Below are 23,702 nucleotides of genomic sequence, written 5' to 3'. Positions count from 1 at the left end.
ATGGATTAAATGTTCCTGGAACTACTGCAAAGTGCTAACCTATCCTACAGAGGTTTTGGAAAGTCTTCAAAAATCACTCTCAGCTCAGATCATGATCCGGGCTTAAATTCCACCACCAGGGTCTTGTTCTGACCTGGTTAACATTCAGAGCTTCTGGCTGCGAAGAGGAATGGGATCTGGTCCCAAAGAGTGTTGGGACAGGGACACTCTAGGGCCACAGGGTGCGAGAAGACAAAAGCTTTTAGGTTCCAGTTATGATGTGGGTAGATCTAAAAGAGAGAAAGCCTTTCACATTTTTCACTTGTCTCTTCCGCAGACTATTTAGAAAGGCAATTGGGGAATCTGAATTTCTCTCCCAAGCTTTCTCTTACCTATCAAGAAAACACAGGTCACTGAATGGCTGCAACGTTCCTCCCTTTTCACTCTCAGGCACTTTGCAAATGAACAATATTGTTCTTATAAAAAGTTTCCCAAAATAGCCACTGCAATTCTAAACTGTTGGTCAATTATGCCAACATTTGCATTGGTGTGTAAATACACATAAGAGTCCGGAATCTGGTCTGCAGGAGACACATACTTGGGTTTCGTCTGAGACAGACATGTGACCGTCTGGGGGTGGTTGGTCAAATCAGTGGTTGGTTCCCCTTGTGTCCTGGGCTCCCCAACCTAAGGGCTGGGCAGTCTCCAATGGCAAACCTGCAAATCTGGGGTTCTGGGTAAACACGAGGGCTGGACGTGAACTTCCTGCTATCAACTACCAACAGAAAGTGCCCATGAGTAAGGACAACGAGCAATGTTGCTGGTAACAAGGCAGCTTCCCCCAGGCATGGGGCCTCTCAAATCTATCAAATAATCAAAATCTTAGGGGGGGAAATACACTTCGCGCTTGGCAGCTTGATAAAAAGAAATCAGAACCGAATCTACTGCGACACTCACCCCATCCCTGCAGGCCTCAGTGGTTCCAGGTTCTGAAGTGAGGGTCTTGGTTACAGCACCAAGGGAGGTAGCAGTAGGATCTTGGTGGGACTGGCAGGTTGTGGAACTCCCCCAAGTCTCACCGGAAAACCTTTTAATGAACAAAAGCACATTGAGCAGAATTCTCTGCAGGAAGGGAGAGCACTATTTGACAGTCTTACGGGTGTCTCAGAAGAGGTAAGTCAGAATTGGAATAACTGGAGGACTTGGGGTCTGGGCTCAGATAGGGTCAGGTAGGTCTTTCCAAGTGGGGGGCTGAGTAGGACTGGGCCGAGTTCCTGGGGAAGTAGTTGAGGACTGGTTGATTCAGGTGAGGGTCCCCCCCCCTGTGCAGGACTTTACATCCCCGGGACTATGTTGACTGCCACGGTGTACTTCTTCATCCCTTGAAATCTCCTTTTGTTGTTCCAAGTGCACTCCAAGGGGAGAAACACTGGAACAGGGACTGGTTCAAAAAGAAGCTTTCTCCTGGCCGGTGTGGCTCAGTAGTTGAGGTTCAACTCTGAACCAGAAGGCGGTTTGCTTCCCATGCCCAGGTTGCAACTCAACCCCCAGTAGAGGGCGTGCAGGAGGCAGCTGATCAATGATTCTCTCTCATCATGGATGTTTCTATCTCTCCTTCTCCCTTCCTCTCTCTGAAATCAATAAAAAAAATATATATATATATTTTTAAAGTTCAGCTTCTACTTAAATCCTTCCCCAGCAAGTCCTTAGCTCTTCCCTTTATCATACTGAAGACAAATATGGCAAATTGATGAAATGTGCACCTAACAGCAAGACAGCAAGGGGAATAACACGCTGGCAGGGTCCGCATCTCAGCTCATTTCAACAAGCTGTGATGACAGAGTGACTCTGGGGGGACAGATTTAATGAAGATACATGTCAAAGCTCACATCTCGGGCACAGTCCACCAACGTCACGAGTGGGGGGTCAGTGACGCAGGCCTGACTGAACTGCGGTACCCATGAATGGTCCTTGAGAAACGGTCCTTGAGAAACGCAGTTGATTTTAAGTGCCGTGTGAGTCAGCGCTGATTCTGCTGCCAGAAAATAAACTCCATCTGAGGCCGCGTCAAGCAATGCATTGACTCTGGAAAAGGAAGACCCTCTCTCCGGGCTGGCTGGAACCCTTTAAGGACTGAGTCACGTGCTGAGCGGTTTGCTAAATGGAGAACAAGTTAACATTAGATCATGGTCCAGGATGTTTTGCTGGGAGGAAGGCTAGCACAGGGAGAGCATAACGCATTTTTTCTCAAAGTATTTGAAGAATCACACATGGACGTGAGAGTCGATTTATCGTGGAAAGTCCAGAAGTCAGAAGCAATGGAGAGATGGAAGGGGCTTTTCAGCAACCCTGGCCATCCACACAGGGCATGGGCAGCGGGAGCAGAGGGCCCCTGTCCAGGGAGGCCTTGAATGCGCCACATGAATGATGCCCCAGGGCGCTTTCAGAACCCGAGGAGTTGAGTCAGATTAGGAAAGTGTCTCTGCAGCTCAGGTTTTAGATGTAGAAAGTCTGCGTTTCTAGAAGCAGCTCGGGAGTGAGCAGGGAACCTCTTCATCTGGTACATTGTTGAACCCCTCAGCTTCCTTGTCTGGGATCTGTCCCCTCCGCCCCCTGGAGGGGGACCTCCAGGGCAGCCAGCGGCACCACGCAGCCCCTGGGTGGGGCCCCTTTGGGGAAACGCAGTCACTTCATCGCAGTTGTCACTTCCCACAATATGTTGACCACATGTCCCTCTTTATCAGCCCCTTTCTCGCTTTAACCTAACTTCTTGCAGAAGGAGCTGTGTCTCTTTACTGTCCCTGACGCCTCTGGCCAGGAGTTGGGATCCCCAAAGGATCCTTAGCACGCACCCCAGTGGCCCGCACTGCACGCAGAGGACTCGGTAGTTCTGGCTTCACCAGCAACACCAAGTTACCAGGGAAAGGGGGACCTCCGCCGGTTCCAGGTCCCCGCGGGGTCCCCGCCATGCCTAGGACTTTCTCGGGGACTATTCAGGGCGCTGGGGCTACTTGCAAACCTTGAGCTGGGCGCAGCGGGCCAGGCGTGCTGGAGTCGGACAGGCGCCCGGGGCTGCCCAGGACAAAGGGGCTCCCCCCTCCCCAATCAGTACTTGCTCCCGCTGCCACTCTGCCCAGCGTGGTCGCGTCGCCTCCAGGCCGGGCCTGCAGCCTGCTAGCCCCGGGACTCCGCTGGCTCCTGGGCCCGCAGCCCCCGAAGGGAGGGCTGGGTGGAGGGGACAGGGGGTGGGAGGTGGGGCTCCAGGCGAAGGCGCGGGCGCCCGGGGCAGGAGTGGGCGCGCTCTGGGGGCGAGCGCAGGGGAGGGCGGCCGGGCCCGGCACGCTCCCTCCCTCGGCCTTTCTCTCACATAAGCGCAGGCAGAGGGCGCATCAGCCATGCCCTGCCCCGCGCCCGCCGCGCCGCCGCCGCACTCCCGGCCTCGCCGCCCCGCGCCCCGCCGCCCGCCGCCCGCCCGGCGCGCTCCACTCCTGGGAAGGGCGGGGAGGAGGGGACGCGGGCCCCCGGGAGTTGGAGGGGCCGAACATCGCGGGGGCTTTCGGCCTGGCCCCCCTCTTTCCCAAAAGCACCAGCAGCCACGCGGGCCGAGGAGCCGTCCGCCTCGCCCCGGCCTCCCGTCGCCGGCCCGAGCGCGCGCGGGGAGCTCGGATGTCCGGTTTCCTGTGAGGCTGGTCCCCGACGCCGCTCCGCTCGCCGGCACAGGCGGGGACCGCGCCGCGCGCCGTGGGGATCGCCGCCTGCGGCTCGCCCTCGGGGGTCAGCGCGGGGCTCTCGGGCGGGCAGCCGCGCCCCGGCCGGTCCACCATGCGCCGGCTGCGCGCCCTGTGCCTGGCGTGCTCCCTGCTCGCCGCCGCGCTGCTCCCGGGTCCGCGCCGCGCGCCCGCCGCCGCCGCCGCCTTCGAGTCGGGACTCGGCTTCTCGGACGTGGAGCCGGACGCGGGCGAGGCCAAGGTGGGTGCTCGGGGGACCGCGGGGGGCCGCGGGTTCGGGTCGCGGAGGGTCCCGACCCCGCGCGGAGCGGCGTGTGCGTTCCTGTGTCGCTGGGTGGACCCAGAGTTTGGGGGCGGACGGCGTGCTCCCCGGGAGAAAAGTTTCCTGCTGTTTTCGCAGAAAGTTGGTGCCGAGCAGACACGCGCGTTGCGGGAGGGACGGGCCCGAGCGGCCGGTGACAGGGATCGCGGAGCCTCTTTGGGGTCCATCCCCGCGCCGTCCGGAACCTGCGCGGGGAGCGCAGCCCCGAGAGCCGGCTTCGCTGGGGTCCAGGGCTGAACCCCCGCAGACTGTGGGGGTCACACAGCCCTGGGGGGGGACGCAGCCCCGCGTGGCGTGTCCCCCCGCACCGCCCCAGCCCCGGGAGCCTCCAGCGCGGTGCGCAGCTTTAGAGAAACGTGGGGGGGTTAGTAACCGGGCTGGGGGGCTTGGACTTGAGTCCGTTCCTGAAACTGGTGCCACCTGAGAGGCCACCGGACGTCATGCAGACCCCAGCCAGGCCTGACCTTTCCTCCCCGTGACCTGGGCGTTCCTGAAAGCCAGTGGCCACGCTGAGGAGTAAGGTGGATTTTGTGTGCCTGTTGTTTAAGCGGCGTTTTAACTCTCTGCCGGCGAACGTTGCCAAGAGACGTTTGAGACCTGATTTGCAAAAAGGAGCTGTGCCAGCTCCTTGCTTGTGCCTGCTCCTTGCTTGGTCCCCTCCGAGTATGCATTTACCCACAGGGTCCGGATCTGAGTGAGGCTGGATGGCCTTCTTGACCTCCTGAAGGTCCTACCGGAGAGGCTCTGGGAGGTCCCCCCCCACCCCCCCACCACCACCCTGGGGTCCCTGCAGGGACCTGGGCCGCGTGGCTCTGTTTCTCTGAGGGCAAGAGGGGAAGCTGTCCGCTTGGAACTGATTGATGGACGCACACACCCTGAACGTGTGGAAATGAACGTCCCTTCCCAGTTATATGTTGACCTACGTTTTAAGATCGAGGAGACTGCTTTTTAAATACGAGGTTACTTGTGTCTTTACATGTTGGGGCGGGTGTGGGGGGGGGGGGGATGTTCAAATACAGAATATAGGGCGTCAAGGAAAAACCTTGGGAGTAAAAAGAACAGGTGTTCAATTGCAGGACAGCGTGCATTATGTGCACGGCGGGATGTTTTCTGACGCACACGGTTACACAGGTATCACTGTTGTCGTGAGAGTGCCCTCCGTGTCCCTCAATGCCACCCACATGTAGCAGGGGGCCCATGACACTCGTGCTGTTTCGCTTTCTGTTTCTGCAAAGTCAAACCATTGGCAGGATCGCCCGTGGTAACTCACTTTGGTTCACGGGAGGCGAGTGGGAGGTGGGAGTCTGTCACTGCTGGACAGTCCTGAGCGAAAGCCGTGTGTGTGTGTGTGTGTGTGTGTGTGTGTGTGTGTGTGTGAGATGTGTAGGCAGGCTTGCTGTTGGACGATACAAGGTAATTCATTTTTAACTTCAAAATTGTCTTCGTTGGTGACGTGATCGCGTTTCCCCTTTGAAAATCCTCAGGGCTCTGTGCTCGCTCTTCGTGGCTGGCCATCCTTTCTGTTCTGTGCGGGGAACGTGGGTCCGTTTTCTGTACTCCGCATGGACTCTTTCCCACACGATGACACATCAGGTGGCGTCTCTGAGTTCCACAGACCACAGGCAGCCCGTTCGTTACCCTGCACTGAAGTGTCCCCAGGGGTGAGGACAGGCGTGGTGAGGCATGTGTCATGTGTCCCTGTCCTGGGATCGCCAAGAGACAAGATCCAGACTCTCTGTCTCTCCCTAGTGGCCCAAACAATCGCCTCCTTTAGACCTCAGTGAGGAGCTGTTACTTTTCTGTGAACTACATGAGCCCAAGAAGAGATCTGAGAAGGTGAAAAGAAGAGGCTAAATCAGCCGTGGGCAAACGACGGCCCGCGGGCCGGATCCGGCTGTTCTATCCGGTTCTCTTGCTCTCCCCTCTGCTCCTTTACTTTGAATTTATATTAGTTCACACAAACACTCCATCCATGCTTTTGTTCCGGCCCTCCGGTCCAGTTTAAGAACCCATGGTGGATCTCGAATCAAAAAGTTTGCCCACCCCTGGGCTAAATAGACATACTCTCCAAAAAAGGCAAATGGTTGGTCATTGATACTTCAAATGCTTTTTTTTTAATATTCAAAAAATGCAAAACAGCTCATAAACTATGAACCAAGGTTAGCCAGCCAATCCTTCACCCCCCACACCCCCCCGCACGCTTCCCCCCAGAGCCATGCAGAAAACTGGAGGTAAAATTACAAACGGAAACCAGAGACCCTGTTCTTCCCCTTCTGTTTGGGTCTATGGGTCCCTCTTTCTAGCTATCTGGTTGGGTGACGTACTCAAAAACCCTGAATTGTATCTCTGCAGGGCGTTAGCGCAACCAAGTCCACATCAGCCAAGTGAGGCAAGCGACGTGTTGCTCTCTTGTAATTAAAGTTAACTGGGCACCATGGGGGGAAAGAGGAAATATTTCACATTGTCCTCGCACTGAAGAACATTGCAAATCCTAGAAAACGCACTAGATGGTTATCTGCAATCATGTTCCAACCTGCGATTAGAGAGAGTTCACTCTGGCTGGTTGGATTTGAGGACTTTGATTTTAAGAGAAAAGTTGGTTTACAGAAACAACAAAAAGGAAGAACTACGTCATGTGAAATATACTTATGGGACTTATACTTTACGGGTCTTTTATTCCATGCATTGGGTTGGACTAGGAGCATAAATACCTACATCCTTATATGTTTTTTAGAGTAATAAATGCAAGGAGAGCATATTTTACATTGCAGATACCTATGTTAAAGATGAAGCTCAGCCTGGCTGGTGTGGCTCAGTGGTTGAGCATTGACCGGTGAACCAGGAGGTCTCAGTTTAAGTCCCCTCAGGGCACATGGCCTGGTTGAGTGCTCAGTCCCCAGTAGGGGGCGTGCAGGAGTCAGGGGATCAATGATTCTCTCTCATCACTGATGTTTCTCTCTCTCCCTCTTCCTTCCTCTCTAATATCAATAAAAACATATTTTTAAAAAAAGATCTAACTCAACATAAAACTTACAACCTGTGTCAACCGAGTGAATAATGTTGAAGATGAAATACTGAATACACAAATATAGCATCTTATTTTCTGTTTTACACAACTTCAAGTATCTTTACATTTATAAGTTAAATGCAAAAGAAGGTTAGCTTGACATTAACAACATCAATTCCTTTAATGAGGATAGCTATTTTTAGTTACTGTAATAAAAGCACATTTAGTTTATGGTGACTATCACAAAAAACTTCATAATAATGACAAGTGGTTTGCAGCGGGCCCGATTTCCTCCCCCCGTCATTTATACTTCTGCATACTTTCAGGCTTGTTTTATTTTTTATTTACTGCTTCAAACCCATCTGTGGTGATGTTTTTCAAAATGCCATCTGTGAGCTGACTGCAGCAGAATTCCTTGGAGCTCTTGAATTGCTTTTTTTCTTACCTGACATTCATCAACTCCCTGGTCTTGGGCCTAGGAATATGCTGTTTTCACTAGCATGCTAAGTCATTCTCATGCACAATGAGTTTTGGAGTCACCAATCTATGGTGTGTAACAATGATTAATTTCATCGTATGATTGTTGAGTTAGCCAGGGAAGTTACCAGGCCTGGGGGAACTTAAGGCACATCAGCCATGTATTCTCTCTTCAAGGAGCTCACAGCTCAGGTAGAAACAAAGAGGCTTAAGCACAAGAACACTTCTGTGAGCTACCAGGGGCATGGTACCGGCTCCCTCTGGATGCGGAAGTCGTGCGAGAGACATGTGAGGCATCTGTGAGGCCTCATTGGTCTGGGTGCCTGGACGTGAGGCAGAACCTGAGTTGTCACTTGAATGAGAGCTCCCAGCAGACGGCTCCATCAAGCACAGGGATCCCTTTTGTGTCTTGGATGGGAGAGAAGGGGCAAGAAGGCAAGTAGGACTGAGGGATTCTGTAGGCTAAGAGTGCAGGCTCTTGAGTAAGAACAAGTTTGTAGAGATGGATGGGGTCACATTGTCTGTGGCCAGTTTCAGGAATGGGACCATCAGGCTGTGGGTCGTGGGGGGTTGGTTGTGCATGATCTGAGCACCTGAAAGACAGTTAGGAAGAGGGTATTGGACGCATGTGTGGGGTTGATCGGTGAGGACCTTGGCTGGGGGGGCGGGGATAGGTCTTGTTAAGAAGCAACAGCAACGGTGTAGAAGGGGAGCCATGAATAGTGCAGCAGGTACAGTGATAACAGAAGAGAAGCTGTTAGAGGAAGAATCCATAGATCTGGTGACCGACTAACAGGAAAGACACGGGAGTGGGGGAAATCGACCTTGACCTCAGGGTTATAATCATAGGACGTGTTGAGCCTACTTGTAGGATGAGGGCATTTCAGAGAGCGAAGAGACTGGTTTTCATGGATGCACAGTGGAAGACGAAGGCATTGTTCCACAAATCACAAGATTTTACTAAACTAGGCAATCTTTGGAGAAGCAAATTAAACTCTACCAATCCATCTCACTAAAGGGAAATAATTGTTTGGGATCAGCCGGACTTAAGCTGCATAATAGAGCAAAAGTATTTAAGTGTTTGACAGGTATTATTACCATCCCTAAAGGAAAATGAACAGAGTGCATACCCCGTTACAAGGCATTAGGAATAAGAAGGTAAATGTTATTCCGGTAAAGTGGGCCGTGATGTTTAGCTAGTTACTCGCAGCCACCTCTGAGCTTGGTGGGATCGTACCTGGGGCATCTCTCCGATGTACTTCCAATCCCCATCCTGGTGGGCAGCAGCCAACCGTGAATCTTCAGGAAGCAGGGTCCCTGGTAGGGAAAGGTGCCTGTTTGTGGAAGTGGAAACCTCTTCAGCTCATTCTGCACCAATCATGTGAGGGCCTCGGAGCCTGACCCCCGCGCAGCCCTTCCTGCGGAGGGCAAAGATTGTGCCACCGGAGGACTGGATTGTTGTCCCTGCCCCCGGGTGTCTGATGCCTCCACAGCAAGTGGTACTGTTTTTCCTTAGCGGGTCTGATCAGGGGCTTCGCCAACCTCCTGTCTTCCCAGAGCTCTCGGACCCCAACTCCGAAGGATGCTGGGGGTGCAAGGCTTTGGACAGAGCAGGCTCTATTCACCTTTCCTTCTGGTTTCTGCTTCTTTATGTTCTTCTGAGCTTTGATCACCTGCCTGGCCGCCGTTGACCCACGAGATGGTGACCATCAAAACCGCAGTCTAGGAAGCCGCTTGCTGGTCTGGGCGGCTCACCAGTGGGCGTCCACTCTTGTCCTTCTGCGCTGGGCTGGGCTGGGAAGGGTGGGGGGTGGGAGAGCTCCCTCTGGGCCTCCAGGGCTGGGGCTCTGGAAGGGGTGTCGGGACCTCCTTGTTGGCAGCCTGGGTCCAGCGTGGTGTGCGGGACACGGAGCTGGTGTGCGTGCCCTGAGCATCCCCTCGGCTCCTAGCGCGGTCGCCTCTGGCGGCCGGAGGGGACCTCGCAGGCGCAGATGGCCTCCGGACCCCACGCACACCTTCGGATATGGGGAGCAGGTGCCTCCGTCATGAGGAGGCGGCCCCTGCAGCGCCCTGAGCTTGTGTGTGCCCCGCGCCACAAGTTGACGCTTCCTCTGTCACTGCACCGCCATGGGATGGACGTGGTCACATGTCCCCAGACTCCAAGGACTTAGCCGGGAGCAAGAACACCGCCTTTCTCTTCCCTTTAGAAAGCCTTGGTAGCAGCTGTTTTAGAAAAGTGTGGTCCTGGGTTTGGGCCTTCAGGGTTTCCGGAAGCCCTGTGATCCCTCCTCCTGCCCCCCCCACCCCAAAAGCTGCCCCCCCCCCACTCCAAAGCTGCAGCTGCGGAGGCAGAGACTTCTGCCTGCAGGGACGGCCCGTGGTGCATTGATTTCCATCCCGGTTCCCACAGGACGCTCTGCAGTGAACTGGGACTCCCCCCGGCCTGGCACTTGAGCCCCTCCGCTAAGGGAAGGTGGTGATCGGCTTCTCGCTGGCCGGTGTCGGGGTGGCCGCGTGGGGAGGCCCTCACTGAACCCCCGACAGCAGGCAGGCAGGGCAGCATTTTCCCGGCTGCGCTCCGCTCCTCCACCTGCCGTGCCAGGCCGGTGGGCCCTGCGCCCGGCGACCTTTCACAGACAAGGGCTGGGGAACAGCACGCGTTGTTGGCACAGGCCCCGCCCCTCCTCCGACTTCATGCCTCTGGTTTCACCTTTCGCCCGCCCCGTGGTGGAAGCACGCCCCGCACATACCACAGCCGCCCCCACGGTGTTGCAGAACCGGGGCTGGGACTCGGTCTGCGTCCATGGTGATCAGGGTGTCAGCAGCAGGAGCACCTCAGCCGGGGAGCGGTGATGGTGCTTGTGATTTGCAATGTGACCTGGCCTTTCCCACCCCTCTCCCAGGTGCCCGTGCAACGGCTCCTGCTCACACTGACTCACAGGAGCGGGTGGTGGCTTCCCCTGCTGGGGGGCTGTAGGTTCCCTGTGGAGAGAAGAGGTGGCATCCCCCACCGAGCCCATGGGGTGGGGGCCTTGACCCGCCTGGGCAGGGGCGCTCACAGCCCCGGTGCTGACTGTGCCCCCCCAGGCCCCACTCTGAGAAGGAGGCGGGACCCCTGGATCCTGAAATCCTGCAGCTCCTTTTCCTAAGTGAGTTGTCGCTTCACCCTGATCTGATCTGACATAAAGCTGTTCACGGTCTTTGTTTACCCTCCGGGTCCAGCTGTTTCTGACCTGGTTCATGCCAGGTACTCAGGTGTGCGATGCTGCTGGGCGGGGGAGTGGGAGACGGTGTGCCTGGGTGTCCTGAGGCGCAGGGCCTGCTCCCAAAGGCGGCTCTCGGTCCTCAGGCCCCTGACGCCTGGGGGGGAACCCGGGGCCCAGGAGGAGAGTGTGGCCACTGCCGACTGTTCTTTGAAATCCAAACTCGCCTGTTGCAACCCGCTGCCACGTGGGGCATTTTAATTCGTTCTCAGCAGCCGTGGCTTCAGCGCCAGGCCGGCAGTGCCGAGGCGGGGGCAATGCAGAGGATGTCCAGTGAGGAGTCCTGTCCATAGCAAGCATGTCATCCTTCATGAGAAACTAGAAAGGTGCTCATTCAAGTACCAGAGATGAGTTAACTATACGCCCCAACACGTCAGAGATTTTGTAAGAGTCTCCTGATCTCCCAGAGCTGTTGGCCAGACTGCCTGGGCCGTGCGGGCAAGGTCAGAGCCAGGTGCGGGCAAGGTGCGAGCAAGGTGCGAGCAAGGTCAGAGCCAGGTGCGGGCAAGGTGTGGGCAAGGTCAGGGCCAGGTGCAGGCAAGGTGTGGGCAAGGTCAGGGCCAGGTGCGGGCCAGGTGTGGACAAGGTCAGAGCCAGGTGTGGGCAAGGTCAGAGCCAGGTGTGGGCAAGGTGTGGGCAAGGTCAGGGCCAGGTGTGGGCAAGGTCAGGGCCAGGTGCGGGCAAGGTGTGGACAAGGTCAGGGCCAGGTGTGGGCAAGGTCAGGGCCAGGTAGGTCAGGGCCAGGTGTGGGCAAGGTCAGGGCCAGGTAGGTCAGGGCCAGGTGCGGGCAAGGTGTGGGCAAGGTCAGGGCCAGGTGCGGGCAAGGTGTGGGCAAGGTCAGGGCCAGGTGTGGGCAAGGTCAGGGCCAGGTAGGTCAGGGCCAGGTGTGGGCAAGGTCAGGGCCAGGTAGGTCAGGGCCAGGTGCGGGCAAGGTGTGGGCAAGGTCAGGGCCAGGTGCGGGCAAGGTGTGGGCAAGGTCAGGGCCAGGTGTGGGCAAGGTGTGGGCAAGATCAGGGGCAGGTGTGGGCAAGGTCAGGGCCAGGTGTGGGCAAGGTGTGGACAAGGTCAGGGCCAGGTAGGTCAGGGCCAGGCGGGGAGATGTGAGGTCACGGACACTAGGGAGGCAGGCAGGACCTCCGGAAGCTGAAGAGTGAGAGCAAAGCCCAGAGGAGGTGATGGTGCGGTCAGGGTGCTGAAGGCTGGGGGCAGCTTCAAGGGGAACGGGGACACAGGGGAAGACCCCGAGACCCACTGACACACACAGTCATACACACTCACAAACACGTTCACACTGACACACACACACACTCACATTCTCAGTCACACACATTCACACACTCACCCACATTCACACTGACACACTCATACACAGTCATACACACACAAACACATTCACACTGACACACACACACTCACATTCTCAGTCACACACATTCACACACTCACCCACGTTCACACTGACACACTCATACACAGTCATACACACACAAACACATTCACACTGACACACACACACTCACATTCTCAGTCACACACATTCACACACTCACCCACATTCACACTGACACACTCATACACAGTCATACACACACAAACACATTCACACTGACACACACACACACTCACATTCTCAGTCACACACTTTCACACACTCACACAAACACATTCACACGGACACATACACACACACACTCACATTCTCAGTCACACACATTCACACACAAACACATTCACACTGACACACATAAACACACATTCACACTGACACACTCACGCAAAAACACTCACACACATACACTCACTCACACATGCGCACACACACACCTCATAATGCTTCTTCAAACAGCCAACCAGGGCTTATGTATTTGCCTAGCTAGACAATCCATCAAAAGAAAACACTTTAAACACCCAGAGAGTATGAGATTAGATTCTTCGTAGTTCATACACTTATTTGTAGAGCAGCTGGCTATTAAGAAAAAGAGAAGTAACCCTAAAGTGTCCTAGCAACTCCGTCTTTTAAAAATATGCTCACTAGTATTCTTGGGAACAGTAAGGCTGGAAGGAGGTGGTTGGGCGGGCGGGCAGGCAGAAAGAAGCCATCCAATAAATAGTGTAAAGTACTTTGTAGCTCCTGGCATAATTTTTTTAATGTGGCAGAAAAATTCACTCACACTCAAAAGACATCTTCGCGAAGACGGGCCTACTGAAAGAGGACATACCCCGATGTGCAGCTTGGTGTAACCAGCACTTCAGGGCGTCAAAGGCCCACTTTTCCACACATTCAGCTTCAGTCCTGTCTGCGTAGACAGGTGGGGAGGAAACAGATACCTTACGTCGTTAAAAGAGATGTGGCTTACAATATGCACCCCAAATTTACAGTGAAGTCACCCCAGAATAGCTAAGCGATGAAAGCATGCTCTCACCGAATAAAATAGAAGAAAATGTAAACGTAGGCCCGGCCGGGTGGCTCGGTGGGTTGGAGCATAGTCCTGTAACCAAAAGCTTGTGGGTTTGATTCCCTGTCGGAGGGCATAGGGGAGGCAACTCATCCCTGGTCCTCTTTATATTGATGTTTCTCTCTTTCCCCTCCCTCTCTCTCTGAAGTCAATGAACCTGTCCTTTGGTTGAGGATAAAAAAAGAAAACGTAATGGTAAAATGTCTTGTGCAAGAGTTAAACTTGTGTAAACTTGTTGACAACAATGGGATTGCGCTGCTCTGTTGGGGTGCTTTTCCAGAATGTTCTGTGCTGTCCTTGAGAAACACTCTACCCTTAGGGTAAGTCTGGTCACTTGAGTGCTCTGGTGTGCTCACCACGGTTGATTTTGTTGGATGGTTCTATTTGCCAGTAACACTGTGCATTTCTTGGTGCTGAGCCTGGGATGGTGATGGGGAGGCGGGCTGCACTGGAGGTGCGTGAGCAGACTCGAGGAGGGAATTCAGAATAAGTGGTGGACACAAGTCCCTGCTCTTTCAGAGCTAACAACGTGTTTTTATTCAGAATCATCTTTTAAGTATTCACTTCCTTAGGAATCCAATAGAGATGTTGGTTGGAGTATTTTAGGAACTTTTGATCAGATACCATATTTCTAAACAGAGAATGTTTTTTTCTGACTGAATCTGGAACAAATGATGGAACACTAAATAGATACTCTGCTACTGTGTAAATGAATAAATAATTAGACAATATAGATAATACACTCTCTATACACATTTATATATATCCGTCCACATTCACCATACGAATCTACATGCAAATACTGGTATGATCATATCTTAAAGTGATTTTTATATTTTTAGTTCAGGATTAGAATCGTATGTAATTATATAAAATGAAGCTTTATATTTAAGTGCTGTTATGGTTCCCTGTTTGAATTTTAATGTAAAGCGATTTTTTTCCCTGTGATTTCTCATTCTCAGACTAATTTCTTTTTCTAAATAGCTGTGCTGTGCTTATTATGGGGGGATCACAAACAGGATTAAAATAACATTGCTTATTTAATATTATTTTGTGCGTAGAGGATATGTTCATGAAATTAATACTACCTTTCTTCCAACTTGATGAAATACTTAGAAAGAATGAAAAATCCCACTCTCCCCTCCCTGTCCCGCCCCCAAAGGCAGACGTTGCCCTGTGAGGGGGGCGCTGGGACAGCCACTCCTCCTCCCTCCTGGGAACCGGCTGGAGTTGAGGAATCGCACTGCCTATCGCTGCCTCAGCTGACTGGTGTTCAAAGCTTGAGCGCCTCTTTCTGAAATGGCAAAAATAATTGCCTTGCGCCGGTCGCGGCCTGTAACCTTTTCTCAAGAAAACTGTACTTCTCTTTTCGTGGTTGATGCTTAAATAGGGTCTTGTCTTCCCCTCAGTGACATCACCCCGGCACCCTCACACACACCCCAAAGAGTGGGTAAGTCTGGCAGATTTAATCAGACTCAAATCTTTAAGGAAATGGTCTTCCTTTTTTTTATTTTGTTGATGTTTTAACTGTTATGGAATTTTGGGGATTGACAGTGGGGAAAAGGGAAATGGTCTTGACTTGCTTTCACCTGGTGTGGGCACAGCACCCGAGAGCCTGCGTGGAGCCCAGGACCCCTAAGGGGACTGCCTTGTCCTGGCGCTCAGCGCTCAGCCTGCCTGGGTGGCGCCTGATCCCACAGACCAGCCCTGAGGCCTGGAAGCCAGGACAGCTCACGCTGGCCTCCACGGTGGACATTTCATTCTTTCTCCTTGTCTGTGTCTGTTGTGTGTATTTATTACTTTATCTTTTCACAGTCCTCTTCCAAGTTTATGTTTTTTGTTTGTTGGTTTGCTTGTTTTTGCTGCAAAAAGCTTTATTTGTTTCCATTTGGCCCAATGCATGGGAGAGGGCTCCAGGGTGGTTAAAGAATGAAACTCACTACAGACCGATTCATTTGCCTCTCAGCATAACCATTATTGCTGGTCTCATTTTCAGTTCTTATAAGTGTATTTCTAGTGTCACATGATCTCACTCATCTAGGGGAAATAATGAACAACATAAACTGATGAACAAAAACAGACCCGGAGACAGGGCGATCAGACTGTCAAACCTCAGAGGGAAGGTAGGGGAGGGTGGGGGTAAGGGGGAGAGATCAACCAAAGGACTTGTATGCAGGCATATAAGCCTAACCAGTGGTCACGGACAACAGGGGGGTGGGGGCATGCGTGGGGAGGGGTTTGGGATGGGAATGGGGGGATGAGGACAAATATGTGATACCTTAATCAATAAAGAAATTAAAAAAAAAAAGAAGAATGGCTAATAGATTCGGGGAGAGGTTCAGGCAAAAGCCAGACACCAGGAGGTGCAGAGGGACCCCTCAAAGGCCTCGGGCTCCAAGGCTCCTAGGCATGCGCGAGGTGAGCCTTTCCAAGAGATGCTGGCCCAGCGCAGCCCGGGGCCGGCCGTCTGCGGAGGTGAGGCAGGTGTCACCCCGCTTCTTGAAGAGTTGCACCTCCTCGCCCCGGAAGTGATTCTGCAGGAAGTCACGGAGCTGAGGGTGGAACCGGGGGCTGCAGCCCCAGAAGGGCCTGGCTCAGGCTCCTCTCCCAGGCCAGGGCGGCCTGAGCTGCCCCCACGCACCCTGGGAGTCCTGGAAGAGAATGCGGCCACCGCTGGTTTTGCATCTAATTTAAGAGACTCCCTGGAGCTTCTCCTCCAAAGCTCTCCAGAGAAGTGGTCCCCGCCCTCCAGGGCACCAGGGTCGCCATGGAAACAGAAGCCAGCGAGAGGTGGGTGTGGGAGGCCCCCAGATGCAGGTTGACCTGCAGCCTCCACTTCGGTGGGATAATGCTGAGGAATTTGGGAGCTCATGGTTGCTCGGCGATAGGAGTTAAGGTAGAAAGAGAAGGTGTGTTGGCTGAAGAGAAAAGGGAGGTGGCTCCGAAGGTGGTGAGTGGAGGGTGGTCGAAGGCTGATGGAAGGGGTGTTCCTGGGTCTGTTCCGTCCGAACACTGTTGAAGCAGGAGGCAGATCCGCGACGGCCGAGGCACTGTCCCAAGTTTATGTTTGGAAAAACGAACACTTATTTAGGTTCATGTTTGCTTATGGGTCGTGATATTTATGACTTCCCTAAAAAAAACAAACTAACGATGTTGTCTCAGCGCCAGATTTCCGTTTTGGGGATGATAGTGATCCCTTATTTGTTCTCTTTGGATCCCTGGATCCCGGGTCTTTCTTTTAACTTTGGTGTCTGTCCATGCCAAATTAGAGTGCCATCGAGGCCTGCGTTACCCATGGCATCACACTTAAAGTTGGGTCATTTCAAGGCGCTTTATGCTATGCAACTTGGGCAAATGATGATGTAAGTTCTAGGGCAGATGACACATTTTTCTTCCCACATATTGGCAGCAAGGAGCCCTGCCCGGGTGGGGACCAGACAGCGCACCCTGAGTCAAGGCGTGTGAACATGGCATAGTTACATCGCTGTCATACGGCACACCATGCCACCTAGGCTAGGCGTTACAGATGGACATACTGCTCAGCCAGCGTGGCTCAGGGGTTGAACATCGACCGATGAACCAGGAGGTCATGGTTTGATCCCTGCTCAAGGGCATATGCCCAGGTTGCAGGCTTGATCCCTAGTAGGGGGTGTGCAGGAAGCAGCCAATCAATGATTCTCTCTCATCATTGATGTTTCTATATCTCTCCTCCGCCCTTCCTCTCTGAAATCAATAAAATATATATTTTTAAAAAGATGGACTACATGCAAGACAGGACCAGCCCACATCACAGGACAGTCACGCACCCACATAGAGGAAAACATGCACCCTTTGCTTTCAGTTAACTGTTGGAGAGACAATACTATTTATTTAATTTTTATATTTATTTTATATTTATTTTAAAGGCATCTTAAGGAATAGTTTTCCCTCCAGTAGCATTCTTTTCTAGAAGAAGGCCCTTTATTTATTTGCTTTTTTTATAAATATGCTTTTTTTGGCATTGTCTTTCTTGCTTTCAATTATAAATGTGAGCAAATATCAATAGGAAATTCTTTGTAACTTCTAGTTCGGTTAGTTATCAAAGTGTATCAGCAAAAATGTGATTTTCTCCGTCTCCCAGAGAAAACGGAGTTGGCCACAACTAGACCATCAGTGTCTCGGAAGTCCTAGGTCCTGTACTTTCATATTTGTGTCTGTCTTTATCACATTAATTTCTTCACCCAGTAGTCATTGCCTTCTGTCTGTTAGTGTTTAAACTATCGAATAAAATCTGAGGAAAGCAATTGTATAAAATTCCAAGATGTCAACTGTCTTACATATTTCAAAGTTTCATATATATATAATCGTGATTAATTTTTATGGGATGTGGATATAGACAAGAACTTAGACTTAAGTGACATGTAACTAGTTCTCTAGGCCAGTGAAAAAGCTATTACAAAGCTCACTCAGTGGCTGTTAAAAGTCAGTGAATTTACAACCACTCCATTACTGGTAAGGCCAAATAAGAAGTACCAAAGCATGAAATATTTTGAATGAGATGAAGATCACTAACTGGTTTGTCTATAATTTAAAACTCTAATGAAAGATAATCTAGTAACTATCAACAGTAATACTTCAGGAAGCTTTTATAGCTTGACAAATCCAAGTTGTTCATTTGATGTGTACAAAAAGACAAAACCAAAAACATAAAGCAAAACCCAGGCCTTGTGCATGTTAATAATTTTCTGTTTGCCATAATCATTGGGTCACAGCATCATGTTTTATGTAATAAAAGACAGCCCCGGGGTTCCGGTTTGACCCGCTGGGGTCAGGATCAGAGATGCTGCGCTGCCTCTCCAGGTTCCCCTGTCCTTGGTGCTGCAGCTCTCGACCTTGACAACACCTGGGAAGCAGCCCACCCAGGGCACAGACGTCCTGCTTTCTCCCTCCTCACAGACTCATCACGTGATATGTCTTGTGCTTGTGATCATGCTGGGTTCTGCTGGTTGCTATTCATTTCCTTAGTATAATTCAGTGGGTTCAAAGGAAATTTTAAATGTAGTTGAGACCAAGCTGGGTTTGAAGTCGTGTGCAGTCAGAGCAAAAGCTGATTTCCCAGCCGTCTTTGCAGCTAGTGTTGCCATAAGCATAGGTCTGGCCCAGTGGTCGGCAAACTCATTAGTCAACAGAGCCAAATACCAACAGGACAACGATTGAAATTTCTTTGGAGAGCCACATTTTTTAAACTTAAACTTCTTCTAATGCCACTTCTTCAAAATAGACTCGCCCAGGCCGTGGTATTTTGTGGAAGAGCCACACTCAAGGGGCCAAAGAGCTGCATGTGGCTCCTGAGCCGCGGTTTGCCGACCACTGGTCTGGCCAATGAAATACAAGATGAAACGTAGTAGGGATTTATGGGGAAACTTTGCTTTTCTCTTAGGTACTGCCTTTCTTGTTTTATTTTCTTCCCTGGAAATCGGAAAATCCCTTCTAATTAAACAAATTACTTTATGCTTATCAAAAGAACACTTTTAGACTCACGTGGACTAAAATTTTTATAGCTGTTAATGGCAGCCAGGGAATATGAGATGCCTTTCTAAATTTGTACTTAATCAGTTGCCCCTAGAGTTAAAATAATTTAATATCCAAGTTGGATACAGTCTTTATATCCAACATGATTTGCCAGCTGATGGAATCTTTTAAAATTCTATGTTTATATTCTGTAAAGATGTTAAGAACTAGCCACATTTCAAATAAAGGCAAGTTCTGTTTATTAGGAAGACTATAGATTTTGTCCCTTTTAGCTGTTAAAAATGTTAATACGTTGGGTGCCACCCCTGACCAACTCTAATTATTTTGAAAACGGTCACTAGAACAGAGAGGAAGAGAATTCTCCTAGGATTTAGAAAGTTCGATGAGAAGTCTGAGAAAGGACAGGAAAAAGTGTGCAAACGAGGAAATGCTTTTCATCGTCAGATTAAGGAGTAAACACCCGGCCTGGGCAAACCCTGTGCTGGGCTGTAGGCTCGCAGAGGCTGAACTGCCATCGCAGTATCAACACGGGGAACGGGGAAGGAAGCTGATGCAGATGTAGAACAGCTGGGGCGAGCTAGAATCCACGGCGTGTACACGAATCGCCTCATCTGTCACCAAGTTTCCGCAGATGCCCCTCGGGTTGTTTTCCCTGCAGTTGTAAAACTCAGTGGAATGTCTATCTGTGATTCCAAAAATGTGATTTTTCCAACACACAGAGTAGAGTCGTTCTTAATGCTCTGTCCACCACAAAATGTGCATAGGCACAGTCCCTCCTCCACACCGGTGCTTAACATTGGGGGAGGGGAGAGTCACCGTCAAATAATAAATAGGAAATTTGGTTCTAGTCTGAGGCTGGAGCAATTGATTTCTAGAATATTCTTCCCTGACTGTCTAGAGAATACAGATCAGCACACATTATGTGCAGGCTGCCAGACTTAAAAAGCACGTGTTCTAATATATTCCTTTAAGACATCATCTGGACCAACAGTGTAATCTTACTTAGGGAGTTTATATAGGGAGATCATTTTTATTTCTAGAATTGGCCATATTTTTTCCATTTCTTGATTCTCTAATATTTAATTTTTCAGTTTCCTTCTGTTTGTCACATGCCGTAGCCATCTTATATATGCAGAGACCATGTTTTGTTTGCCACAAAAATCAGTGTCGGGCAAGCTCCGCACAGGTGGGCTATGTGGAGTAGCTAAGCACAGTTGCTCCGTCCGGTCAGAAGTACCAGGTGAGTGAAGGAGACGAGGCTTTGGGTGGTGAGCGTACCATAGAGGAGACAGATGTCATATTATAAAGTTGGACACCTGAAATGTCATGATGTTATGAACCAATGTTATCCAAATAAATTTGATTTAAAAAAGAAGGGATTCTTTCATTCTGATTTCTGAAGTTAGTAACTACATCTTATTTTCTACCACATTTGAAACCCAACACTCATAAAGTTAACTTTCACAGTTATTTATGAGTTTAATAATTCAGTGACATCACCCAGAATTTTCATGTGACATGCAGTTTCATTCTATTAAAAATCAAATGCTAAATGATATGTTAAGTAGTCCATGGCATAAAGTACTCAAGAATTACAAGTAATAGCATGTGGCAAATCATGGGTTATATTACAAGTAATAGCATGTGGCAAATCTTGGGTTATATTTTCTTTTCTTTTTCATAACAATGTGGTGGGGAAAAGTGAATTCCACAAGCAGAGAACATGCATTTGTCATTTACTCGGTATTCTAAAACATGAAGTTGTTTTCATGAGTTCATTCTCTGGACTCCTGAAAATCAGCATTTTCAAGTATATTTCAAGTTTTTACTGTGTTCCATTCTCAGACTTGCATTGCAGCCTTGGCGCATTCCGTGTAGACCCATCTGAAAGGTTAATGGATTTAACCCAAAAGATTTAAAACTTTGTTTGGAGATACAGTCCTTATACGAAACAGTTCCAGGCCATGAGAGTTTAAACTTGCTAATTTTATTGTGTCAAAAGAGTAGTCACAGAGAGGTGAAACACTTGGGCAAGTTAGCGCTTTTGAAAAGTATTTGAGTAATGTTGATTTCAGTACAGGATAAATTAAATAATACCAAATTAAGTAAATATAACATTTAAAAAATGTTTAAAGTTTTCTTTAAACATCGATTTTCCTCTTAACTCCATATTTTCTGTAAGGTTGGACACAGAACACTTTCAGATTTTACTTGACTTCTTTCTAATGGCTTCGTCTCCATTGCTCAACATGTGAAGGGTAACAGGGCTTTCTTCAGCCACCATGGTCATTGGCTCCTGTCCAATGCGCTGTACCTTTTGTAAGACCAACCTGGTGTTCCTGGAGACGTCTCTTCTTCCCTTTCCTCACACACATCCAAATGAAAACTGGGCAACAGTTACTGATGGATCTGATAACAGAGAATCTGGTAGTCCTGACCTCACAGTGTTAACGGCCCACCCACCATGTGATCAAGACAAACCTAAGCAGAAGAGGGAGATGGGTGGTTACGCTGTCTTCACACACTGCCAATCTAACCAATCTAACACGCACCTCAGGCTCGGCTGTGCCCAGGCGGGGTGTCCGAGGCATCACTGCCATCTGGGAGCACCTGTCCTCACCTGGGTTCTGCAGTGCCCTGCCTGGCCTCCTCCGTGTCTTATACATTCTCTCACGGAGACAGGAAAATGGGGAAGGTGAGCTCCTCAAAAAACATACTTAGTGCATTTCTGACGCTGATGGAAACATTTCTCTGTTATTTCCTCGTCGTCCTTAATAGTTCATCCTATTGATTTTATTATACAAATGTGTAATCATATATAGAGAGTGACCCAAAAATATATACACACAGTTAGTAATTATAAAGGCAGTGCTTACTGAAATACATTTCATTTTCAAAATTGAGCTATCAGCTGTTAAAGTGTGTGTACATTTCGGGGGGGGGGGCACCCTATATGTTAAGCATATTTTTTCAGTAATTTGACCGTATCTCAGACTTCATGGAAATTTGACCTGGAAAGACATTTCAAAGAGGGCGGAAAGCAGCTATGACAAGAGCATCTGCACTCCGAGCACGGCCTTGTTTACCTTCCATATCACCTTATATACTAACCGGATTTGAGCAGTTTATACTGGTTAACATTTTCCCCTTGCAACTGAATTATTTGTCCTTAGTCTTTCGAACCGTTCTTCTGAATGCGCCTCACAGGCAATTGTCACCGATGTGATGTTTCAGAGTCCGCATAGAATGCATTTGATTTCAAGTATCGGTTATTTTATTTTTTTTTTTTAGGTAAATTTTCTTGAAGAAGTGAATTTTGCATGTTCATGGGTTGTGTGCACTTCCACTTTAAGGGGAGGGGAGGGCATTGTTGTGTCAGGGCCGAGGGGGAGAAGCAGTGGTCGGCCCCATGGGAACCTTGGCACCAGATCCGCATCAGCCACTCTGCGTGGCCGCGGGCAGGAGGTGCTCCACGTGTGAAAACCCGGATTACAGTCCGCCATGCTTCTGGGACTCCGGGTCAGTCTGTGTGGTTCACGGGGAGGGAAGGCAGGGAGGGCGGTGCGAAGACATCAACCAATGAACTTGTATGCATATGCGCATCACCCGTGGACACAGGCGATGGGGTGGTGAGGGCCTGGGTGGGGTGGGGGGAGAACTGGAATGGGCTGGAAGAGGTTAATGGGGGAAGAGGAGGACCTGTGTAAGACTTTCAACAATAAAGATTAAAAATTAAAAAAAAAAAAAGAAGAAGTAAGACTCCAAAAACAACAACAACGAAAAACCAAGATTACATAACGGGCCTTCGTGGGTGCCAGCCTGTAGTGAACTCTGCCTCCTCAGCGCTTTAAATCCACCCAGAGAAGGCCTGTGGCTAACACGGGAGCTGGGTTGCTTTTCTGGGGGCAGGAGTCCAGGGGACACTCTGATGGAAATAGATCATTTCCAAGGTGAAAACGTCTGAGATTCTATTTTTATCCGGTTTGGAAAGTCTGCATGGAGACTTCGTTCCACTCGGCTTTCTCAGGGAAAGACCCAGTCCAGGTCCCTGGAAATAACACGTCAGGTTTGAAAAGAGAGTTCACGTGGAGCCAAGTAAACCCGCTAACGATGCATAGAAAATCATTCCAGGGAGTAAGAGCTTCAACTGTTTCCACAATAACAGTGTGGGTAACGTTAGGATTTTCCCTTTGCAGTGGCCTTGGCCTGCCGAGTCTGAAGGGAGGCTTGGGAAGGGCAGCCAATGGTACTTGCTACGTGTGTTTAGGAAAGATGTTGGCTGATGTAGTTTTTTAAAAAGACTATTCATTTTAAGCAATAATATTGATGGATGTCTTTGGGTAGCTGGGGAGGGAAGCGAACTACTCTTCGTGGGTGTACCTTTTTAAAAATATTTTCAGTTTAATGGGAAAAGGGGAGTAAGAGCCAGCGACAGTTGGATGTTGGCGTCCTTAGCCAGCTTGAATTTTGTTTTCCGGAATTACTGTTTTCCAGATCATGCGTCACAATCAGATATTTGCTACGTTGCCTGATAACTTCCTCCTGCTACGTAGTCGTTTCTTCTCCAGCTTTGCAGGGATATGTTCTATTGCTGTCTCATTAGCATGGGTTACAGAAAAAGGTCTTTTCGGGAGCACGGGGCCCACGATGGATCCCCAGATAATGCACGTGACCCATCCCGAGTCCTTCAGTTGCATTTTATTGTTGGAGAGCGCAGGGTTGGAATAGCATGGACCCTGTGGTCAGAACTGGATCTGAGCGTCGCCCTGCACTTTAGGAGCTGTGTGATCTTCATGTTTCTGAGTCAGTTTACTGTAATTGGGTACTATAGCGTCTGTCTTATGCAGGCGTCCTCAAACTACGGCCTGCGGGCCACCTGCGGCCCGCCGAGGACATGGATCCGGCCCGCCGGGTGCCGCTGCCTGTCCTGCTTAGCAGCCGACGCGTCCCGGGCCCTCA

At 50.3% G+C, this 23,702-nt stretch overlaps 1 protein-coding gene across 1 annotated transcript in view; it reads left to right on the top strand.

Moving 5' to 3' along the window:
• The first annotated feature begins 3,694 nt into the window (after positions 1 to 3,694).
• Positions 3,695 to 23,702, top strand: part of VEGFC (vascular endothelial growth factor C) — an 83,259-nt gene continuing 63,251 nt past the window's right edge. The window contains exon 1 of the mRNA XM_080660729.1: positions 3,695 to 3,948. Within this exon, the coding sequence (XP_080516855.1) occupies positions 3,802 to 3,948 (147 nt within the window). The 5' untranslated portion in view covers positions 3,695 to 3,801. The remainder of the gene's footprint in view (positions 3,949 to 23,702) is intronic.

This window comes from Plecotus auritus, assembly GCF_963455305.1.
Source record: "Plecotus auritus genome assembly, chromosome: 3".
NCBI lineage: Eukaryota > Metazoa > Chordata > Mammalia > Chiroptera > Vespertilionidae > Plecotus > Plecotus auritus.
Note: the sequence above shows the minus strand (reverse complement) of the source record. Positions and strands in the feature narration are given on the sequence as shown.